Source organism: Berghia stephanieae, chromosome 2 (assembly GCF_034508935.2).
Source record: "Berghia stephanieae isolate SIO BIC M18660-M18661 chromosome 2, UCSD_Bste_1.3, whole genome shotgun sequence".
Classification (NCBI taxonomy): domain Eukaryota; kingdom Metazoa; phylum Mollusca; class Gastropoda; order Nudibranchia; family Aeolidiidae; genus Berghia; species Berghia stephanieae.
The window spans coordinates 81,538,230-81,561,772 of record NC_088361.1 but is presented as its reverse complement, the minus strand read 5'-3'; the positions used below and the strand labels follow the sequence as shown (position 1 = coordinate 81,561,772).

At 35.9% G+C, this 23,543-nt stretch overlaps 1 protein-coding gene across 3 annotated transcripts in view; it reads right to left on the bottom strand.

The window, feature by feature from the left end:
- Positions 1-6,258: 6,258 nt before the first annotated feature.
- Positions 6,259-23,543, bottom strand: part of LOC144965643 (cys-loop ligand-gated ion channel-like) — a 27,858-nt gene continuing 10,573 nt past the window's right edge. For all 3 annotated transcript variants that reach the window (XM_078901201.1, XM_078901202.1, XM_078901200.1), the window contains 8 exons: positions 21,480-21,608; positions 18,562-18,759; positions 17,179-17,325; positions 12,598-12,708; positions 11,582-11,737; positions 9,348-9,521; positions 8,539-8,586; positions 6,259-7,666 (listed from right to left, as the gene is read on the bottom strand). In XM_078901201.1, the coding sequence (XP_078757327.1) occupies positions 7,553-7,666; positions 8,539-8,586; positions 9,348-9,521; positions 11,582-11,737; positions 12,598-12,708; positions 17,179-17,325; positions 18,562-18,759; positions 21,480-21,608 (1,077 nt within the window). In that variant the 3' untranslated portion in view covers positions 6,259-7,552. The remainder of the gene's footprint in view (positions 7,667-8,538; positions 8,587-9,347; positions 9,522-11,581; positions 11,738-12,597; positions 12,709-17,178; positions 17,326-18,561; positions 18,760-21,479; positions 21,609-23,543) is intronic.

Sequence of the window (23,543 nt, the reverse complement as noted above, 5' to 3'; positions counted from 1 at the left end):
GCAGTGTTGGGCCATAGACGCAAACAATGTTTACCGAGCCCTGCATGGATGACAGGCGCAGCTTTAAAATTCTCTCTGTGCCGACTGTTGGCGGTTCGATCATGCAAAGCAGTGTATGGCGTACTGCAAATCCAACACCGTGCTTCCTCACTTCTTCTGTGCCTTTTCCTTGCCAGAAGAATGTATAGTATTCTTCCTTCAGGGATCCCCTCTCTGGGAGTCGCGTTTCCTGCACGGCTGCTATGTCGATGTTCAGTCTGTTCAATTCACGATCAATCACTGCTGTTTTTCGAGCATCGTCCATGGCCTGAAGGTCATCTGTCAGTCCTGAGCATATGGTTCTTACATTCCAGCTTGCTAATCGAAGAGCTGGGGACTTCGTTTTCTTTTTCCTTTCCTTGCCTGGTACACAGTTTAACGATCCACTTATCAAGCTTGCAAGCTCTAAGCTCCAGGCACCCTCTGGGGCAGGCAGATCGTGGTGGGTCAACACCTTTCTGGCTGGGGGCTGCCCAGCTTGGGGCGGGCGGTAGCTGACCAGTAGCATTACGATCATCCCTCCCACCGTCGAGGACAACCCGTAGCGTTCAACTCTACGCCAATCGAGCAAGGACTTATCACTCGTAGACTGCTGTTCTCGTGTTGTTATTCTTCACTGGTGAAGGTGAGACTGGAGTGCCCTCTCCAGGGCGCGGCCTGGGCAAAGTAATGTGGAGATCCTGGGCTGCCCAGTAATCAGAAACTCCCTCTCTTCCTCCCTGGTGTGGTCCAAAGGATTGCACAGCGATACATTTGGCATCTGTTTGAATGCATATTTCTGTAAGGTTTACTCCTTAGCCTTTCCTCCTCCCGAAGGTATCACAAGGCAGCGGAGCCATACATCAATGGCTGGGGAATGTATGAGTTATAGGGGTAGATTAAGGAAAATGAGGACATATAGAAGACACCACACTACAGAATGAGTGTGGAGTGGGTGGGTGAGGAGCAGAGCGTGTACCACTCACCGGTGGGTTCTGTCTCCTGCACCTTAAGAGGAAGGGGTCCCACCTACTCCCTAACCCGGTTATACCAGTCAATCCAGTATAAACGGAGTTGTGCAGTCGGTTGCCGACCCTATTAACATCGTGGACCTGACACCAGACTGTTATGCCTGCCTTTAATTTAATAACAGCACTGACTGACGATTGGTCATAGACGTCCGTAGCATGCTCAACAAGTAACACCGCCAAGATTTTATCACTGGTTTGAACCGCAACATGTATTCTACTACCTGTTGAAGAAACAAGGTAAATGTATAACCAAATTGATGCTATGCGTTTAGGTAAAAATCTCAAAACATTCGCTAGCCAAATTAAACATATCAACACACAAAACTTTGAATCAGCTGTTAACAGCGTTGTCTCTGTCCGAAAAAATTGTAGTATCGTCTAACAGGCGCCATGTAACGTCCTACATGTTAAGTGTAGATGTTGGCTAGGGATCCCTTGTAAAGCGCTTTGAGCACGTTGAGTGGATATTGCTCTAGATATAATCTCAAGTGGTTTTTTTGTTGTTGTTTTGTTTTTGGACATGTTAACTGTTGCTTTTGGCCAAGAATCCCGGGTAAAAAGCTTTGAGCTCGTTTAGTAGATATTGCGCTAAATAAAAGTTCAAGTTTTAACCCAGACAAAATACAGTTAACTCCCTCCTCACCAAGCCATTTTTTAGGATTTTCCCCAAAACTACACACCCAACTAACACAAAGATATATTTTTATCACTCAAACACAATAGCGACATATACGAGTAATTTCTTTAGCAAAACATGCTCAACAACACACTGTTCATTTTATTTAAATTATATGGTGTACAAAAGAAATTTGAATAAGAAAAATGTTGGTTTTATCGTAACGAATGTGACGATTTTCCTTTAGTTGGTAAGGAGAGGGTTAAAGACGATAGGTTGCAAACAAAGATAAAATATTATGATTGTTGATAACCTGATGATGATGATGATGATGATGATGATGATGATGATGATGATGATGACGATGATGATGGTGATGATGATGATGATGATGATGATGATGATGATGATGATGATGATGATGATGATGATGATGATGATGATAGTGTTGGTGATGGTGGTACCAAATTTACGAGATAAATTTACACATGATAAACACTTTACTTATCAAGATAAACGGGATTACCTTTCTTTCTGGTGATGGTGGTACCAAATTGACGAGATAAATTTACACATGATAAACACTTTACTTATCAAGATAAACGGGATTACCTTTCTTTATGAATTCTCTTATAGATTGGATATCGTTCTTTTCCTTCTCATCCAGTTCATGAATTCTTGATAGTGAATATTGTATACACATGTGCAAAAGTAACTTTACATAGTTAAACGCTAAATTACTATTATTTAAGTATGTATTAGAGTCAAGAGTTTTATATCACCTAAAATGAATTGAATAAAATAGAGATATCTTTGTGAAGTATAAAATTGTAAATATATATATATATATATATATATATATATATATATATATATATATATATATATATATATATATATATATATATATATATCATCATTATGATTTTAATATAACTTTTTAGCATCTGGTCTTTTCTGATAAATTTCAAAAGTGCCTCAACAGACTACTATTTTGAGGGAGCAGGTCACATTTGAGTGACAACGATTACTTACCAAATACACTTCGCTCCGATAACTTGGCTTGTTGAATAAGCAATTCATTAAATTCACCATCAAATATATTCGTGTGGTCACTGAAGGACTGTTTCTGTTGCTCAAGCACTGATTCGAGATCTTTGAATTTCATTTCCTGACCTTTTAGCTTCATTTCCTGACCTTTTAGCTTCATGTCCTGACCTTTTAGGTTCATGTCCTGACCTTTTAGCTTCTTGTCCTGACCTTTTAGCGTTATTTCCTGTTCTTTTAGCTTCATTTCCTGATCTTTTTGTTTTAATTCTTGATTGCAAATTGTATTTTTCTGTTGATTGACGGTGTCATTTGTTTCATCAAGTCTTGATTCCAAGAACAACACTTTCTCCTGTAAAACAGCGTTGGTTGTTTTTGTGGTATTTTCTGTGAATAAAAAGTGATTGGTATGTAAAGTAATGATTAATTTTTATAGCGCTCAGAATCCACATCGTGCTATACTTGAAGAATACTGGCGGTAATGTAAATGTCGCTGCTCGAAGCTCAAAGAAATAAATAACAATGTGAAATTGAATGTAAGCTTCAATTAAATATACGAAAACTGATAAAATCGACGTTTCGGGTTTCCCCTTTATCAACGAAACAGGAATGTATGGTAGTGTCGTTGTTAAGATGAATAAACAAAATCATTGATAGGAAGGAAATAGTATGTTCCTTTGTAAGGAAGCACGAATTAAAATAGAACAATAGATATTTATAAATATCTCTAACAGGAAGCTAATGGTTGAGCCTGATGTGCTCTGTAGGCTTAGAAAAGGGTCATAAAATCTAGAAATTCCATTATCAATTAGGATGTTTGAAGCGGCTCTAATAACTGACCTATCGGGACCAGCAAAGGGACCGAGATCCATGCCGGGAAAAACCAATAGTTTTTCTGACCCCTCTCCCCCCCCCCCCCCCCACCCCTTGTTCACCCAGTAGTGACTGGGTAGCTGTGTCTGGTAGATCTGGAGCAAATTACTTTGCGATGGACAAGCGTCCTGCCCAAAGGATAGAAAGAAATTGTTATTTTCCGTCCTCTTCAAGCTATAGAAACCTGGAAAAACCCCGCTCCCTCGGCCTAATGGCTCTTAAGGACTACATTAGAATGTTTAATTGGTGGTTACCATTTTGGCTTTTTAAAATCCAAATTCTTAAATAATGCTTAACCTTTTAGGTGTTTTATTTAAACAACTGATTGTCGTTTTTAAAAAAAACTTTGGCATTTTGAGAATTTCCTGGCATTTTATTTTTATGTTGGTATATAAATTGTAAACGTTTACTAATGTTCATTTTTTTGTGTCAGATAATGTACATTTTCATAGGTGAGAAATTCGACAATGAAGATAAATTTCTATTTTTATGTGCGTTTTAGCCAAAAAAGTGATGCCTTATGACAAGGCATTTTTTCAGTCCATTTGACATTTTTCTATAACATATTTTGGCATTTTATGCAAACATAATTTAGGCCTCTGGTTTAAAAGAATTATAAGAAAATAGCTATTGGACCCTAAAAATGAGTGATAAAGAGAGAGTAAATATTTTTTTTATCTATCTATCTATCTATCTATCTATCTATCTATCTATCTATCTATCTATCTATCTATCTATCTATCTATCTATCTATCTATCTATCTCTCTCTCTCTCTCTCTCTATATATATATATATATATATATAAATATATAAAGTGGTGGTTCCAATTAATACTGTTGTCTACCTTCTCTCTGAGACCCACGAAGCAGGGATATTTATGTGGCGTTAAACCTTTTTTTTTTGCTACCCTTTGAACTGGAACTTATTTATCCCATTATTTTATCCCAGATCTAACAGAATCAGCTTCCCAATCACTTTGGAGGACGGAGAAGTCAGAGCGACCCCAATTGTACCCGAGGACCTGATGTCAATCCTTTTGTTGAAATGCATAAATTGTTTCCCAGCTGAACTATTGCTCACACAGACACCCCCCCCCCCCCATCCCACACACACACACACCACACACACACAGCAGCACCTAACATAATATTGGATGAGACATAACGCCCGCGAGGCGATAGTACTTTTTTCGGACAGATAACGCTGTTAACGACCAGGTACTCATTTTACACCTGAAAATGGTAAGTGAATGTGAGCAAAGAGTCTTTTCCAAGGACTCAACTATGCGTCTAAGACTCGAACCCATGATCTTCCGATCCGAAGGCGAGTGTCATACTACTAGACCACATGAAAATATTATAATTGTTAATTAGTTGAATTTAAAAAAAAAAATTTTGGGTTGGGGGGGGGGGTCATGAGCCGTGGCTTAAAAGAGACGGCGACAATTGTGACTCACCGCCTCAAAACGGTATTATGTCGGGATGGTTTTGAAGCTAAAGCATGAATTTATAGTAAAAATTACGAGATTTGAGTTAAGTTTTGATGCTTCATTACGAACAATGATTGTCATTTTTTAGGTAGATAAACACTAAAATTTCACATTTCTGCAAGTTTTAGCATTGAAATCCCTTCTTTTTCGCACCTTGTTTACCCCGACATAAAACCGTTTTAAGACGATGGGTTACAGCTGCTTGCTACCTAGGTGAATTAACAACATTCGGGTTACCTATTTTTGCGACCTCTTTTAGCTAGTTTGGTGGATGGCAAGATGTGTTCCGCTAAATATAACTTACACCCGTCCAACAAAGAATTGTTATATGAATAGTTGGACCAGAGCCCCCCCCCCCCCCCCCCCCCCCCCCCCCGCCCCCACTCTTCCTTTATATTTCTTGCAATTTTGCTCCACTTGGAAATGGATTTTGAGCTGTCCTTCAGTTTTTGTCACATGGTAAAACAGATTCTTTTTTTTAAACAGAGAGAGAGGGGGGGGGAGAGAGAGAGAGTTAGAGAGAGAGAGAGAGAGAGAGAGAGAGAGAGAGAGAGGGAGAGAAAGAGTTAGAGAGAGAGAGAGTGTGTGTGTGTGAGAGAGAGAGTGAGAGAGAGTGTGAGAGAGAGTGAGAGAGAGAGAATAAAACGGCTATGTGGTATTATTGGGGTATGACACTCGCTTTCGGATCGGAAGGTCCTAGGTTCGAGCCTTGCTCGGCGCATAGTTGAGCGTTTGGAAAAGGCTCTTTACTCACATTCTCTCACTGTACTCAGGTGTAAAATGGCCGTTAACAGCGTTGTCTCTGTCTGAAAAAAAAATGTTTTACCACCTAGCAGGCGTCACGTCTCGTTCTATATGTTACGTGTGGCTGTTGGTCAGGGACACCTTGTAAAGCGCTTTGAGCACGTTTAGTGGATATTGCGCTATATAAGTGCTCTGGGTTTTTTTTAAAAACAGAATCAATAAAGATAAAAAATGCAACCCATTGGAATGAATAGACGTTCACAGATTTGTAAGTCTTATAATAACCGAATGCAATTATGGTCTTGATTTCACATTGTTGTAGTGGACAGAAGTTTACGTTGGTTTAAGATTTCCATTACAACAATGAGCCCATAACAATTTTGGTTATCAGACATGCAAATAAATTATACACGTCGGAATGAATGAAACAAACATCCCAGTTATTTATTTGATTTATTTGTCATCTATTCCTCAACAACAATTAGTGTTTTTGAGATCATGAATAGCTGCAATGTGTAATACAATAAATAAACAAGCACAATATGATTTATATTTAACAAATTGGGAACATTTATCAGAATACATGTAAGTTTGTTTCATTGATATATTTTTTTTTTAATTGAACACTTCAGAATTGAAAAATCTGACAACTATACATCTGCTTAGTGACCTCAATATTTTTCTATTCATGGCTTTTATATGCTATATTCTAAAATCGTTGATTACGACTTATATGATACAGACTGAGTCCTTATCTTCGACCAAATCTTGATCTCGATCTCCGTGGCTGAGCAATGGAGAAAAGATCGTCGGGAATCATAGCATCACAACCTTAGACGATCAAATCAATCAATATTCAGAACTTCCTAAAATACGCCAAAGTGACCACTCAATTCTCAATTTAATTTAAAGCTAAAAAAAAATAGGGCATGGGATCAGCATTGTTCCGAAAAGCCAATGTAAAATTTATATCATCGAGCACAGAATTACTGGCAAATCTAAAAATTATAAAACTATTTTATTTACAGACTAACGAGTAACTTGCAAGCCTTATATATTTCAGGCTAATTCTACCATCCTTTGACTCAAATTAATACGAAGAAAAGCTGTTAGATCGTGATACTCAGTCCCTTTTGAAGTTTGGCTTTATTGCGAGTATAATTTATTCTACGCAATTCTAGCATATACGCAACAAAAATTGGGGATCATCGTTGTTCTGTAAAGCCAATGTTAATTTTTTTTTCTCATCGACCACAGAATTATCGGCAAATCTAAAAATACAATACAATTGTATAAAAAGTATAATAGATGAACGCCTGTTCTTAATCGCCTTTATTTCCCCGCAAAAAATGCGAGTTCTCCACTAGAGAATTGTCTTGATAACATAAGAAATAATATCATGAAAATATCGCTATTGCTTGATTTCGTTGTGGTCAAATATGTGACCCTTTCCTACCTTAAACCAATCGCAATTGAGTCGAATAAAGGTCTGTGTTTTAGATAAAATTATATTAAAAAAGAAAAGAACCAGAAACCAAAATATAAAATTGAATATTATGGGTCATAAACACACTTCCTCTACATACAGAGTTGTGTATCAAAATCTGGTTCTTATCTATTCAGTGGTTTGAGAGCCTATTGAAACAACGCGATTTAAGTGTCGTAACGTGTTCAATTTTATTATATTATTATAGTTCATGCAGCTCGATCATATATTTCAAAAGCTGCACTATTTAAACCTTCAGTCCTCCCCGGACTGAAACACGATTGTTTGTAAATGATCTTCCGGCTTTTTGACTGTTCTTCAAGGCCACACCAGCTTTTCTATTAACCTCTTCCAGTCGGTCCTGTTCATGGGAGAAATTGAAATAGAGGGGATGGGGCGGAGAGGAGAGAGAAACAGAGAGAGAGAGAGAGAGAGAGAGAGAGAGAGAGAGAGAGAGAGAGAGAGACAGACAGACAGACAGAGAGAGAGAGGGAGAGAGAGAGAGAAAGAGAGCGGGAGGGAAGGAGAGAGAGAGAGAGAGAGACGAAGAAGAAGAAAAAGAGAGAACCAGAGAGAGAGAGAGAGAGAGAGAGACAGAGAGAGACAGAGAGATAGAGAGAGAGAGAGAGTGAGCGAGTAAAAAAGATAGAGAGAAGAGGGTGGGGGGGTGAAATAAAACAGTATCATTTACTGATAATATTGATCTTTCTTTAAACAAACAAACAAACAAACAAACAAACAAAAAGAAATAATATAATAACTAGAGCATTCCATATGTCCAGACGGGACTTAAGTAATCATGATTAATCGAACAGTTACATCACCAGCAAGTAATCATCATGGCAATAGTGATATTTGAGCCTTGATAGAAATGCAACAGTCATGATTTGTAGAACGAAGCACGAAAAATATATAGGGATACACGTGATTGTTGCACTCCATCAATCATTAAAGCCAAGAGGCCAGTGTTAATTACAATATCTTTTTTCTGTCATATTCAGTTTTCTTTAGTGGAAAATATTCCACTTAAAAGTAGCACAGTAAAGTGATCTGAACTTGGAAAATCGACAGTGATTAATTAGTTATGTACTGCAATAAGCAAAATCTCTCTTGTAAGTTAAACAAAATACCATAACGAAATTTTTTTTTAAGTTTGTATTTTTTTTAAATAATTAAGAAAAAAAAACTACTCTATGCCTGCTCCAACTCCATACCCAGTTTATTTATTCTTACCAAATATTGTTTCTCTATCTTATGAATTTCTCGTCTCTTCTTCATGCCCTGAGGAAATTTGAAAAAGAATTACGACTTCATTTCGAAAAGCAGTCAAAATAATACCGTACCAAAATCCTATAATTATTTCAATCATGCATAATATTTACGCAAGAGCAGAATAGCAAATTTTGTCTGCAAAGTTTTTTAAATATAACAAAACGCTTAAAAAGGAGCGTTTCGGTCTTATGTTATTTTTTTCTCCTATCCACATGGATCCGGAAGGTCCCGGGTTCAAGCCCCGCTTCAGGCACTTTCGGGTTTTTTTTGGGCAAGATCATTAACCCTCAATTTGCTCACTTGGACAACATGGGTGATTCCTGTTGACATCAGACATCTTGTTTGATGAATTATCTATTTTCCTTCGTGAATGGCTAGGCGACGATATCTTTTAATATATATATATATATATATATATATATATATATATATATATATATATATACACACACATATACAGACATGCGCACACGCATGCACACACACACACACAGACGCGCGCGCGCGCGCGCGTGGATAGCTCATAATACAATATTATTATGGTAGAGTCACGCTCTCCCCGGCCAGGCGGAGTTGTCATACCAGTAAGGTCGCGGGTTCGAGCCCCTATCGTCGCCGCGAAATGTTTATTTTCTATTGTCTTCTAGCACTTTCCTACTCACTTCATTTCTTGTTGTTATCAACATAAGTACCTGCTCCACTCACGTTTCTGAGTTAAAAATTTTACCAGCAATGAAAAGAAGGGAAAAAAAAAAAAAGAAATAACTCACCATGATAAGTTGGGCAACTATGAAGATGACGTGGAGTAAAACGTAAAGGATGGCAAATGCAATAAAAGCAAAGAGGTCCATATCCTCACTCTCGCTGTAGTCAAATCTGGAGACGACGCCATGCCATACCGCCACCAAAAACAGAAATATCATTGACCCGATAATGTAGCGATCCTGGTGAAGAAAAAAGAAAAGACATGAAAAGACGCCGCCCCTGACTTTAGGGAAATACTTCAAAAATTTGCCTTTTATACGAGTTCACCAAGCAAATTTAGTTTGGTAATTTAAAAAAAAATTACCATCTACTTCCAACACCAAATTGAAGAGTAATGTCCTTTTAGTCCTCTTTCATGGCAGAAATTGTTGAAAAAGATCAACCAAGTAAATAAATAGATTGGAATCGTTTCAAAACAAAAGCCTCCGAAGAATTTAAAGAATATTTTGGCCTTAGAAAATAGAAATGAAACTCCGAGAGAAAAGACGTAGTGAGCATCGATACAACGCAGATGAGGATGGCTTGGACAGATTGCCAGAATTGAACGGAGGTAACTACTTTGTCAAGAACTGCATTCTACTGGACGGCTGATGGCACAAGACAAAGAGACAGACCCGAGGAAATTAGGAGACGATCCAAGGATAAAGAGCTGAAAGAGCTGTGTATGTATGTATGTATGTATGTATGTATGTATGTATGTATGTATGTATGTATGTATGCATGCATGCATGTATGTATGTATGTATGTATGTATGTATGTATGTATGTATGTATGTATGTATGCATGCATGCATGTATGTATGTATGTATGTATGTATGTATGTATGTATGTATGTATGTATGTATGTATGTATGTATGTATGTATGTGTGCACTCGTGTGTACATTTAGTTAAGTATGTGTATGTATATGTATATATGTATATATTTATGTATTTGTATGTATATTTAGCGTGTACGTGTATACGGTATATGTTTATGTGCATATAATAATATGTATATATGTATATATATAAATATATATATATATATATATATGTGTGTGTGCGTGTGTGTGCGTGAGTAATATATGCATGTACAGTGTGTATATGGATGTGTGTGTGTGAGTGTATGTGTAACTGGATGCGTGTGAGCTTCTGTTCGTACGTCCGAATCTGCAGTATATAATGTTTTTACTGATGGTCAATGTGAAGCGCTTGGAAGCTTCGGCATACGCGCTATATAAATGTACATTCATCATCAAAGAGGCTGGTCAAACCTGGAAAAACATCAGTGCTCATGCAACCGACTGACAGAGATGGAAGTCCTTGGTAGAACGCCCCATGTTTCGGCAAGGATTAAATAAGTGTTCTACTTCCAATTTTTAAAACTTCTTCCTCTTTTTTTCCGTTTGTCAAAGGTTTGAGACTTTTTTCACTTTTTGAATAGACGAAAATTTTAAAAAGTAATAGGAGTAAGAGCTTTTGGCCAAATGAGAAAAAAAGGTTTTTGTCAGTGTAGGACACACATTAAGTTGACAGATTGGGAAACAGTCTGCTTACCACTTGTATCCAATTATGAGATCTTTGATTAAATGGTATTTAAAATATGATTTCTAGCCAAATGAAATGGAGAGATGTCAGTGTATGACAGAAAGGAAGTTGGCAGCATGCCATGACAAACAAAGAAAGTTGGCAGTTTGGGATATAGTCTGTTTACCAGACGATTCCAATATGATTGACATCTTTGATTAATTGATATTTAAAATAAGTGTTGTGGCCAAATGAAATCAAGAGAATGTTATCAGCGTAAGACAGAAACGAAGTTGGAAATTTGGAATACAGTCTGCCTACCGTATGCATACAAAATGAGATCTGTGATTGATTAATGTTGAAAGTATGTTATGTAGTCAAAGGTAATGAAGAGAATGTTTTCAGTGTGCGGCTATAATGTGGTCTTGTGTCGGACACGCCTTCTGACCGGAAGGTCCAGGGCTCTAGTCCCGCTCTGAGCGGCGCATAGTTGAGTCCTTGAGCCTCTTACATGACTTAGGTGTAAACAGTTACGTGGCCGTGAACAGCGTTGGCTCTGTCCGAATACAAAAGTAATGTCGCTTAAGAGCTGTCATGTCTCGTCCAACATGTTAAGTGTTGCTGTTGGCCAGTGACCTATTGTAATGCGCTTTGAGCACGTTAAGTGGATATTGCTCAAGTCATTGCATGGTAAAAATTAAGTTGACAGTTTGGGATACAGTCTGCTTACCAGATGCGTTAAATATGAAATCTTTGGGACAGATTGTGAAGCCGCAAATTTGAAAGTAACACCAGCCAAAACCAGAATGAATGACATCTGGCCACGGTTCTGTGGAAGATTCCGTTCTACTGCAAATGTCACGAAGGATAGGGCACTGATAATTGACTGTTTGAAAAATAAAAAGATATGGTAATATAAGCACTGCAGGTTTTAAAACAAACAAACAGCAATAATACAGAACAAAACAAAACAAAACAAAACAAAAACAAAAACAAAAACAAAAGAGCAAAACAAAATGAAAAAAGCAAACGAAAATAAACAACAAATAAACAACAACAACAAATTTCTTTTAAAATGTCCACAGACAGAGGCAATACGTTTTATTGTGTCCTAGAATTTCTGTATAAGAGTATTATATTATTTACACGGTAAGTGGCTCAGCTCTGGTGCTTTTTAAATATTTTTTTTTTGTTTTGTTTTAAAGCTTACACAATTTGTGAGTTATCTAATCTGTGCGTAATGTAAAAAAAATACCAAAACAAAACCTTTGAGCCCTTATAATTTTCTTGACATAGTGTTATAAGTATTTGCAGAGCACTGGACTCATGGAATAGCAGTTGGACCTGCGTCGATCCAGTGGCGGATAAACCGTTAGGGAAATAATAGGCAATTGTCTAGCCTGGTTTGCAATTAATCCACGCCAACCAAGACCCCTCCCCCCTCCCTAACCCCTCCCCATTCCCCGAGCAAACGAAAACACATTGATAAATAAATTTATAAATGAATGAATGAATGAATGAATGAATGAATAAATAGATAAATAAGTAAATAAATAAATAAATAAATAAATAATATCTACCCATTCCTCGTCCTGGAACATTGGTATCCTTTGGTCGGAATTATTTAATTAATGCCATAAAACTTTGAATACATAAATATTAATTTTCTTTCTTCTATTCTTTTCATTATCAAGCCCATTATGTCGATATGTCCTTGGCTGAACACAAGACTTTCTAGAACCTTACCATGACTAGCATTATGTTCCAAATGAAAAATCCAGCTCGCCTTATGACACAGCATCGAAAGAACAACCCGGGCTTTCTGTACCTTTTTTGTACAAAAAAGTCATCTGTTACCTGTTAGTAGAGATAGATTCAAGTATATTTTGAATATATACAAATTAAATGTACACATATCTTGATGCGCTTGGACTATTTATATATTTCATTTAGATAACTAGTGAAGAGCCCACAATATTTTCGGGGAAATAAAGGCTGATACAAGCAGGCACTCATCTATTTTATTTATTATACTACCATACAGTAAGCATTAATATACATCGAGACTAACCTTTTGAGCCATCAACGGTCTTTTTAATTAGCATTAATCATATTAGTTGGATTTAATTCCAACGTGTTAGATGTTGTAAAGGCAACGGAATATTCATTCTTCATCTTAATCGCTTCACAACAACAATCAATTTGTCAATCTATAGTTCCAACGGGGACGTCAAGGAAAACGCATACGCCATCCCAGCAGAGACATCAACAGGAGTTTTAGTAGACTCTGCATCCTAGAGATACAATCCCGATCGAGAAGTGCCGATCTTCATGATTAAAACAAATTAATACGAATAACATAAGACGAGTATAAGGACTACTACGGTAGTGTGGAAATTAATATAGATCGAGATGAATCTTTTGAGCCATCAGTGGCCAAATTATGGCAAATCTGAAGGCCAAAGGTGAAGGACTCATGATTATGGCCCATCAAATGTTCTTAAATAACCATATGAATCAACGGACAATGGAATTACCCTTAATTTTAAAAGGGTGTGCAAGTTGTTCGTAAATCAATCTGTGGAATATAGATAGTTTTATAATTTTTAGAGTTGCCAGTAATTCTGTACTCGATGATAAAAAATGTAACATTGGCTGTACGGAACAATATCGATCCCCAACCCCATTCTTTTAAAAAGAATAGATGGATATCAGATTACAGATCCACAATGTTATGTATCGAAAGATGAATGTTGGAGAAGATTTGTTTTTGGATTGAGAAGATTTCATTAGCATCAATAGGGCAACAAAAGTTGTGACGTCACACTTTTATCTCTTCCGGTTCCAAAATCATTGGAAGCATGTTTGTAACCAGTTTTTCAGAGGACTAATATTGAATAGGTTGCTTGTTGGATCCTATTGTGGCATAACTATTTTAGTAGCAGGGGATGGATGTTTGTATTTGACGACCAACATAGACTAGAAAACAAATTTGCATCTCTCTGAAACTAGAGAATCAATTACATAAGGTCCTCCGGAAGAGTGGCTTTACACTTCCAATGAGATTGGAACCGGTTTTTTTGACAGCACAATTTTGTCCTCTATTTGGTTAACTTTCCCACAATAAGAAAATTGCGTCTTTGACTTTTAGCCGACTTGAGTATAATATTTAGTATAGTGGTTGCTATTTTTTCTATATAAAATCAAGTCTTTTAACGGGAGATTGATAATTTGTAACAATGTAAGATATAGTACTCAAAATGCTCCAAATCTACGGTAGAGGTCAAGTAATGCACTTAATGACGTCGGTAAGATTGTGAGTCAGGAGGAAGATCAGCCAATCAAATCCCAGATAAGTGATGAAGCTACATACTGAAGAACCCCTCGAGAGAGAGGTCTTTTCAGATAGGTTGCAATTATTTGATATATTATTCCTTCTGACCCAGACGAAAATGACTTGAGTTTTTGATGTAATGGTAGTGGTAGTGATTATGGTAGCGTGGTGGTGATGGTGATGGTAGTAGTATAAGTAATCGTGGTAGTAGCAATAGTAGTAGTAGTAGTAGTAGTAGTAGTAGTAGTAGTAGTAGTAGTAGTAGTAGTAGTATGGGGAAGAGGAGGAGGAGGAGGAGTGGTAGTAGTAGTAGTAGTAGTAGTAGTAGTAGTAGTAGTACTAGTAGTAGTAGTAGTAGTAGTAGTAGTAGTAGAAGTAGTAGTAGTAGTAGTAGTAGTAGTAGTAGTAGTAGTAGTAGTAGTAGTAGTAGTAGTAATAGTAGTAGAGGTAGCAGTAGTATTAGTAGTAGTAGTAGTAGTAGTAGTAGTAGTAGTAGTAGTAGTAGTAGTAGTAGTCATAGTAGTAGTAGTAGTAGTAGTAGTAGTAGTAGTAGTAGTAGTAGTAGTAGTAGTAGTAGTAGTAACAGTAGTATTAGTAGTGGTAGTAGTGGTAGTAGTAGTAGTAGTAGTAGTAGTAGTAGTAGTAGCGGTAGTAGTAGTAGTAGTAGTAGTAGTAGTAGTAGTAGTAGTAGTAGTAGTAGTAGTAGTAGTAGTAGTAGTAGTAGTAGTAGTAGTAGTAGTAGTAGTAGTAGTAGTAGTAGTAGTAGTAGTAGTAATGAAGAAGAAGAAGAAGAAGAAGAAGAAGAAGAAGAAGAAGAAGAAGAAGAAGAAGAAGAAGAAGAAGAAGAAGAAGAAGAAGAAGAAGAAGAATTGATAAACCTTTAGATAAAAATGCTTTAAAGGAATAATCAATGAATGGCCTGATCTTCAACTACTATTAGCCCACTTCAAAATTCTTGATTATTGGCCTTGTCAGAATCGATTAACGCCTGTTGTTCTTAGCTAGTCATTCGATTTCAATTATTTAATAAAACGTAGCTTAGCGTTAATAGCGTTATATAAAACAAATTGTAGAGTTATTTGTCATTGTGTTATAATGGTACTATTATTGCACTCACAACACGACTGAAATGTAGCCCACGGCGTGAATATCTGGTATTATCGTGGGCTGTGGATTAACGGTTCTTTCTCCAGATTTCATGGCATTGAGAAAAATTGATTTAAAGTTTTTATTGTGTTTTCATTCACTCTTTTCGAGCAAATTCCCTGACTTGAACTAAAACATTACTAGATAGAACCTTTTAAAATTTGATTGCAAAACATATACTACTTCACAATCTTCTAAAAGTGGAGATTTATAACCTGTTAATCTCCACACCCCGTTATATCGTTATATCGTAACGAACAAGATGACGAAAATATCTAAATGAACAAAATTAGGAAATAAAAATATTTTGAGAAGTAAGAAAGATGATTCACTCCGTTTGCTGAAGTCATTTGTTTCAATCATATTTTGAAAGTTAAGTTTAAGATTTAGTTAGGACCATCCCGATATGATACCGTTTCAGGATGATTGGTCAATATAATTAAATTCAATTTCTATTTAAAGGTTAAGACTTATTTTCATAAATGACGACATGTGTTCTAAATCAAACTAAAACTGAAATTGAATTTTAAGTATTATCTTCACCCTTACAAAATACCGTTTTTATAGGGCAGGTCCTGAATTAACCAGTATATTTTTGACCAATCAAAACAATGAATTTGTGACATACCTTCAAACGTGCTCGGACAAATATAGTTGGTTGTTAATAAACAATAACGTGGAATGAAACCGACCCCTCTCTCTGATCATTGTTATCGTTTTTATACCACCAACGAATGACTAGCTATCATATTATTATTTGCACACAGTTTTCTATGTTGAATCCATTGACCAAGCGGTGGAACAGTGGGTATTTCACTTAGACCCAAACCACCAATAGTAAAACTGTATAGATCGCAATGGTTACCCATCGCTGCCATTGTTTGCATTGTTTTGACGATTGAACAAGGGGCATGGTCATGTTCCCTTCCACAGAGTGTCTATTAAGTCAGAAGGTTCGAGCGTGGCCATCTTTAACATATGGCCTGACCTTATTTTTTTGGTAAGGTTAGTGCAACGCTTAGTGAGTTGCCGTTGGTTGTTGTACTCAAGGAAACAAATGATCCAATTGGTTGAACTATTGATTTACAGCTCACTGTTCGCTTTATTTTTTTATTATTTTTTTTTTGGGGGGGGGGGGAGGTCGAGGCCTAATTGACGTAATTTTTTGGTCAGTGTCAGGCTACGAGTGAGCTGATTGCTCGGTACTCGGAACGGTATGCCCTAGAAAGGCGTGTCACCAATAATTTCAGTTCATTACACAGCAGGGATTGGGTAGCTGTGTCTGTTAGATCTGTTGATAAGTACAAGTACTTTACGATAGACAACATTTCAGCTAAAGCGTAAATAGAAATTATTGTCATTGTCTGTTAAACCATTCTCTAATCTGAACTCTGCTCCATAGGTCATACCTCTTTAAAAGATTTCCACTTCTCGTTGCGGGTTAGGAGAAGACATGAGAAGCACCTCAATGACAACCACGTCCATACTATTGATTAAAGAGCATTTATATATCGCAATATCCAATGAACTTGACCAAAGCGCTTCCCAAAGGGTCCTAGCCAACAGCAACAACATGTTGAACGAGACATGACGCCTGTTAGGGGATATCACAAATATTTTTTTTCGACGGAGACAACACTGTTGACAGCCAGGTTCTCATTTTACATCTGAGTGTGGCAGGAGATTGAGGGAAAAGAGCCATTCTTCAAAGATCCAACTATGCACCGCTCAGAGCGGAACTGGAGCCATGGATCTTCCGGTCCGAAATTAAGTGTCATAACACTGTACAGCTAGATATAGCCAAAATACAAGGATTGACTTAATAAAGGGATAATGGTATTATTTACCCTTGGTTCGGACTGTACAAATTTCTTTAGATGCCATTCCGACTCGTCTACAAAACTGTCTGTGACAACATTGCTGATGTCGTCTTCATCTTCTTGTAAAGCAATCTCGTCTTCTGGAAGCTCGGATGTTATCAGGAGGGATAAGTCCTGGGTATGAAAATACAAAGGGAAAAGGAACTAGAGTAGGAAGAATGGGGGGGGGGGGAGGGAGGGGAGTGGGAGGGTGAGTTGATATTGTTGGGATAGGTAAGTAAGCTAATATTAATATGTCAAGATGAAGACAATGGCGATAAAGGTGATACATTATATATTTTGGACTGTATAACACGTCTATAAAAGCTGTGCGCTTGGCTAAGAAACACTACATTGGCACCCGGAAATGTAACGGGCAAACACACAAAACTATGACTATGTGTAACCTCGATCGTTTATATATAATTTAGCTTGCAAAGAAGCTTAAATCATTGCCATCCGGAAGTATAACGGACCAATACACAAAACTATGTGTAACCTTGAACGTTTATTGTCTGTTTAGTGAGAATTACTCATAAACGCAGATGGCAAAAAGCAATAACAAAGATCTGAGAGACATCAACTTCATACTATAAAGAGTCTGGTTAATACAGTTTAGTGAGATTGGGAAAAAAAACAATAACAAAGACAAACACACGTAGAAAAAAATATAATTCTTTCTATCAGTAGTTGACTGCATCAGCGGTGATGTAATTCAAAATAAGGGAATAATGAGGTACAGACGTCCGTCACTATTTTCATCAATTCGTTATAGGCATATTCATCATAAATGCGTTTTACTGTAGTAATATTGTTGTTATGTTATCAGTGTCGTCGATGACGATGACGCGGTTGTTGTTGTTGTTGTTATTGTTGTTGTTGCTGTTTATGAAGATGATGATGATGATGATGATGATGATGATGATGATGATGATGATGATGATGATAATGATGAAGATGGTGATGATGATGATGATGATGATGATGATGATGATGATGATGATGAGGATGATGATGATGATGATGAGGATGATGATGATGATGATGATGATGATGATGATGATGATGATGATGATGATTAAGATGATGATGATGATGATGATGGTGGTGGTGGTGATGATGGTAGTGGCGATAGCGGTGATGATGGTGGTGGTGGTGGAGATGGTGACTGTGATAATGCTGATGATGATATTGATGATAATGATGATGACGACGACGACGATGATGATGATGATGATGATGATGATGATGATGATGATGATGATGATGATGATGATGATGATTATGACGACGACGATGTCGTTGACGAGGATGATGACAGTAATATCGGTGAAGATAATAATGAAGACGTCAACAATCGCAATACTGAACCTGTATATCAAATGGAAAGTCAACAAGTTCCATCTTTTCTGTGAATGTCCCCTTGACTCGTCTCTTCTCCACAGCGTAGGCTTCTCCATTGGGTCCAAACTCGACGTCATTCCATATTTTGACTGTTGCGTTACCAAGTACATTGTTTATTCCAAGCTGGGGGTTCCATATGTTTGACCAATTGATTTTGTGTATTTCCTAGTTAATAGAAGAACGTATATATATATATATATATATATATATATATAATATATATATATATATATATATATATATATATTTATATATATATATATATATATATATATATATATATATATATATATATATATTATATATATATATAGCGAGAGAGAGGGGTGGAGAGTGAGAGAGGGATATTTGGTAATGATAATAATAATAATAATAATAATAATAATAATAATAATAATAATAATAATAATAATAATAATAATAATAATAATAATAATAATAATAATAATAATAATAATAATAATAATAATAATAATAATAATTATAACAATAACAACAATCATAATGATAATCATCGTCATTATCATCGTCATTTTTATCATCATCATCATCATCATCATCATCACTCCCATCATTATCATCTTTAACAACGTCGTTGCCTTCTCATTTATCATCACCACCATCATCACTATCACAACTATCGTCTTTATCCATCTACACGGATCGATAGAGTAACCTTTGAATGGCCCCTCCTCTCGACATTATCATTAAACTTTTATGACCAGCCCAAGGATGAACCATCCAACAATAATTTCCTCTATCTATTAACAACAGGAAGTAGTAATAAAATCGATTTTGACATTAGAAAGTGAGTCCGACTATAGATAGTAAGATCCAGCGCAGATGTCGCAAGGAAGAAAAGCCCATACCGAAAAAAGGGGGGATAAAAAAGAAACGCTAAAAATATTAAATTTAACAAAACAAAAACAAAAATAATAAATAAGAAGAAGAAAAATAAGGAGACGATGAATAATAATAATAATAATAATAATAATAATAATAATAATAATAATAATAATAAGAAGAAGAAGAAGAAGAAGAAGAAGAAGAAGAAGAAGAAGAAGAAGAAGAAGAAGAAGAAGAGGGGTGGGGGGGGGGGGGGGTCCCGTGGTCTAGCTCCGGCGCCTGGAGTTAAAAAGGAAAGAAGCAGAAAATCATATTAGAAGTCATGACTTGCATTTGGTCCAAAGCTAAGGGCGGAAACATAATTTTGTTTGAGAGATGGGGGTGGGGGTGGGGGGGTGTCCCTGTACTTCAGACTCTCTGAGTTAGGTCTACTAAAGTTTCTACACACACACACACACACCCACACACACACCCACACGCATATATATATATATATATATATATATATATATATATATATATATATACATATATATATATATACATATATATCCTTTCTTAAAATAATATAGCATTGTGGAGAACATTGTGCTTATTTGAGTCAATAAAAAAATTGATACGGCGCACAACTCTACTGAAAGATTTGAAAATTAGAAATGTATTTTTTACAGATAGATAAACAGATAACTTGATTTCCTTTTATAATTTAAAGTCAGTTTGAAAGTTCGTTGAGTCAAACAGATATCATAAAATATGTACCAACTACGACACTTGACTCCCAAAATCAACTAATTTTGACACTGTAAAAAGTTGTCAATTTGCGTCATCTATTTATGACATCAAGTATTATTATTACTTCCGTTGTGTTGTTTATTTAGCGGTGATCAGTGTTGTTATGTATATTCTAATTGCGTGTATGTTTGTGTGTGTGTGTGTGTGTGTGTGTGCGTGTGTGGTGTATACATGTGTGTGTGGGTGTTGGCATTTTTCAGCAAATCGTGGCATTCATAGTGATATTATTCACTTGATCACATGAAGGTATTTCAGTCGCCATTTTGATTCTTTTTTTACTATTAGGGTTAGCTCGAGATCGAGGATATTTCTTTTTCTATTAAGGTTAGTCATAAGTCTTAGTAAAGGTGCTAGGATGTTTGTTTTTCCATAAGTTAAGTAAAGGGGAGACATTCCGAAAGCTCCTACATCCCCAGTATTCTTTAAATTTGTATTTTCACTGTTGATATTTTGTCAGGCATTTATTTATTCAATTTGTCATTATATCTAGAAGTATTTTAAAAACTCTAGAACAAACCTTGATAGATTTGTGAAAGTTTAAAATTTCTTAATTTGACCATTGTTTTGATTTTCAGCCGCCATTTTGATTTGTTAAATATTGAAAGGTAGTGCAAAGCAGTCCGAGAGTTGTTTTTTTTTTTTCTATTAGGGTTAGCTCGAGAGGTTAGTCATAAGTCTTATTAAAGGTGCTAGGAAGTTTGTTTTTCCATAAGTTAAGTAAAGGGGAGACATTCCGAAAGCTCCTACATCCCCAGTATTCTTTAAATTAGTATTTTCATCTTTGATCTTTTGTCAGGCGTTTATTTATTCAATTTGTCATGATTTTTTCTATTAGGGTCAGCTCGAGATCGGATGATTTTTTTTTCCTATTAGGGTTAGTCATAAGTATTATTAAAGTGCTAGGGTGTTTGTTTTTCCTATTGGGGTTAACTAAAGGTACTAGGTTTAATTTTTTCTTGGGGTTAGTTGAGGGAATATATTATTAACTATATTATTGGGCCACACAGAAAAATCAACCGAAGATATACCAAATTACACAGACAACGTTGCTTACCAATCTGCCCTCATTAAATGATGGTGAGTACAGTATCGAATGAAAATAGTTCTTTCCCCGCGAAATTGCGGGCTTTTTACTAGTATATATATATATATATAATATATATATATATATATATATATATATATAAACACACGACTACAAAAACACATACACCTACATGATCCAATCAAAACATTAATTGATTTACCCTGTCTGATGTTGAGTCTAATGATGGCTCCCTCCATTTTGCCTTCATGAAAAAGAGTCCACTGAAACATTCATTGACTGTGTTGATGTCCTCAATCTTCAGAAAGACAACTTTGATCAAAGTTACCCTCTGTGGCACCGATGAGGTAGGATGTATCACATGGTCGGAGAAAGAGAAAATTTAAAAAATATAGAACATTTTGAGAGTCAGATGAACCATACCAATAAAACAAATGAATGTTTTGTTCAATCAGTTTTTTTTTAAAATAAGACAGAAAGACAAATTTTGAAATGACCAAAGCGCACACATTGCACACGCATACCACAGATTCACAAACGCGCACTCACATATATATATATATATATATATATATATATATATATATATATATATATATATATATATATATTATGAGTGCGCGTTTGTATATATATATATATATATATATATATATATATATATATATATATATATATAAAGAGGAAATAGAGGATGAGAATACAGAAAAAGATGCCATCCTCGAACCGAAAACCTTCGATCCAATTATCGCTATATGAGCTTTTTTTAGTTGGTCAATTTTTATTGTTTTTTATTTGTTTGTTTTGTTTTTGTATTCAATAACTACCAGCCAACGTTTACCTATTTGCTGGTCCGATAACCTTATTCCTTATGGGCTCAATGTTATAATGGAAATCTAAAAAAAAATGACGAAAAATATTGTCCATTACAACAATGTTAAACTAGGCCCATAAGTGGGTTCGGATATCAGATGTTAAACTAGGCCCATAAGTGGGTTCAGATATCAGACTTGCATATATGTACATGTCGCTACCCTTTCCCAAAGCCCAATGAAACATCTTTATGTAGATTTTTTGAAAGGAGATTTCCTGTTTAGAGATAAAATCTCACCATAAGAAGAAACCCATCAATTCTCATCAACATAATATTTTGTACTCAACAGATTTCTCCTGAAGTGAACACTGAACGAAAGATAACCGACACGACTTTACGTAGAATAACATTGTTTGAATGTCTCGAGTTCTTTAACATGATTTGTTAGAATAAAATGCACATTTGTGACCCATCGTTTCAAAGCGGTATAATGTCGGGATGAGCTAGGTGCTGAAAATCGAAATTTTCGCCACTGATATAAAACTTTGGGTTAATTTCTATTCATTTTGGTAAAGAATAGGCACACTTCTTTACATTTCCAAAGAATCATAGTCCGTATTTCTTATCATTTTGATTCTAAACTCACTATTCAGGATATGGTTCATCCCGACATAATACCGCTTTGAGACGATGGGTGACATTTTTGTAATTGACAACATGTATGTAATGTGTCATAAATCACTGTTTATGTTATTCATTTAACAAGATGTATATTCCAAAAGTAGTATCAGGACACATAGCTTTTATCCTACAAAATAGCTCTCTATTTCTTGTTGCCCACGCCAGACTAGATGATGCAGGGTATGGACGCTCCTGCTGAGCCAAAACAGGAAAGGCCGCCTTTTTATATTATATAATAGTCTGTGTTCTTATGTTTTAAAACTACGATTATCCACCTCCCCCCATAAACAACTAATACTCTTTACTGCTAAAATAATTAGGTCAGGCCGGCAATTTCAGTTTTGGACACTTTGAGGCCTGACTTGGGAGAAATCAAAACCATATCAGTTTTATCATTGGAAGAACAAATTTGTTGTAATCAAAACATACCGATGAAAGAAATAACAATTAATATAGATTTTATTGATATTCGTTTTGCTTAAATGGATATCAATAATCAATAAGAATATGCCTATTACACAAATCATTCACCGAGTAGGGCCCCATGATGCTATAAATAAGAATCCCAGTCCCGGCACACACAGCAGTTCAACTTGTTAGTTATTAAGTTATTGTCTTTGGAGTAGATATGTGATGCACTGAGGTTTGATTTTCTATTCATTCTATTAAATTTTGATATTCAAAGGAAGATATATTATATGACTGTCTAATTTCTGTTGTCATGAATTTTAAAATGATATTCACAAATCTCAATTCACGGACTTTGCTACA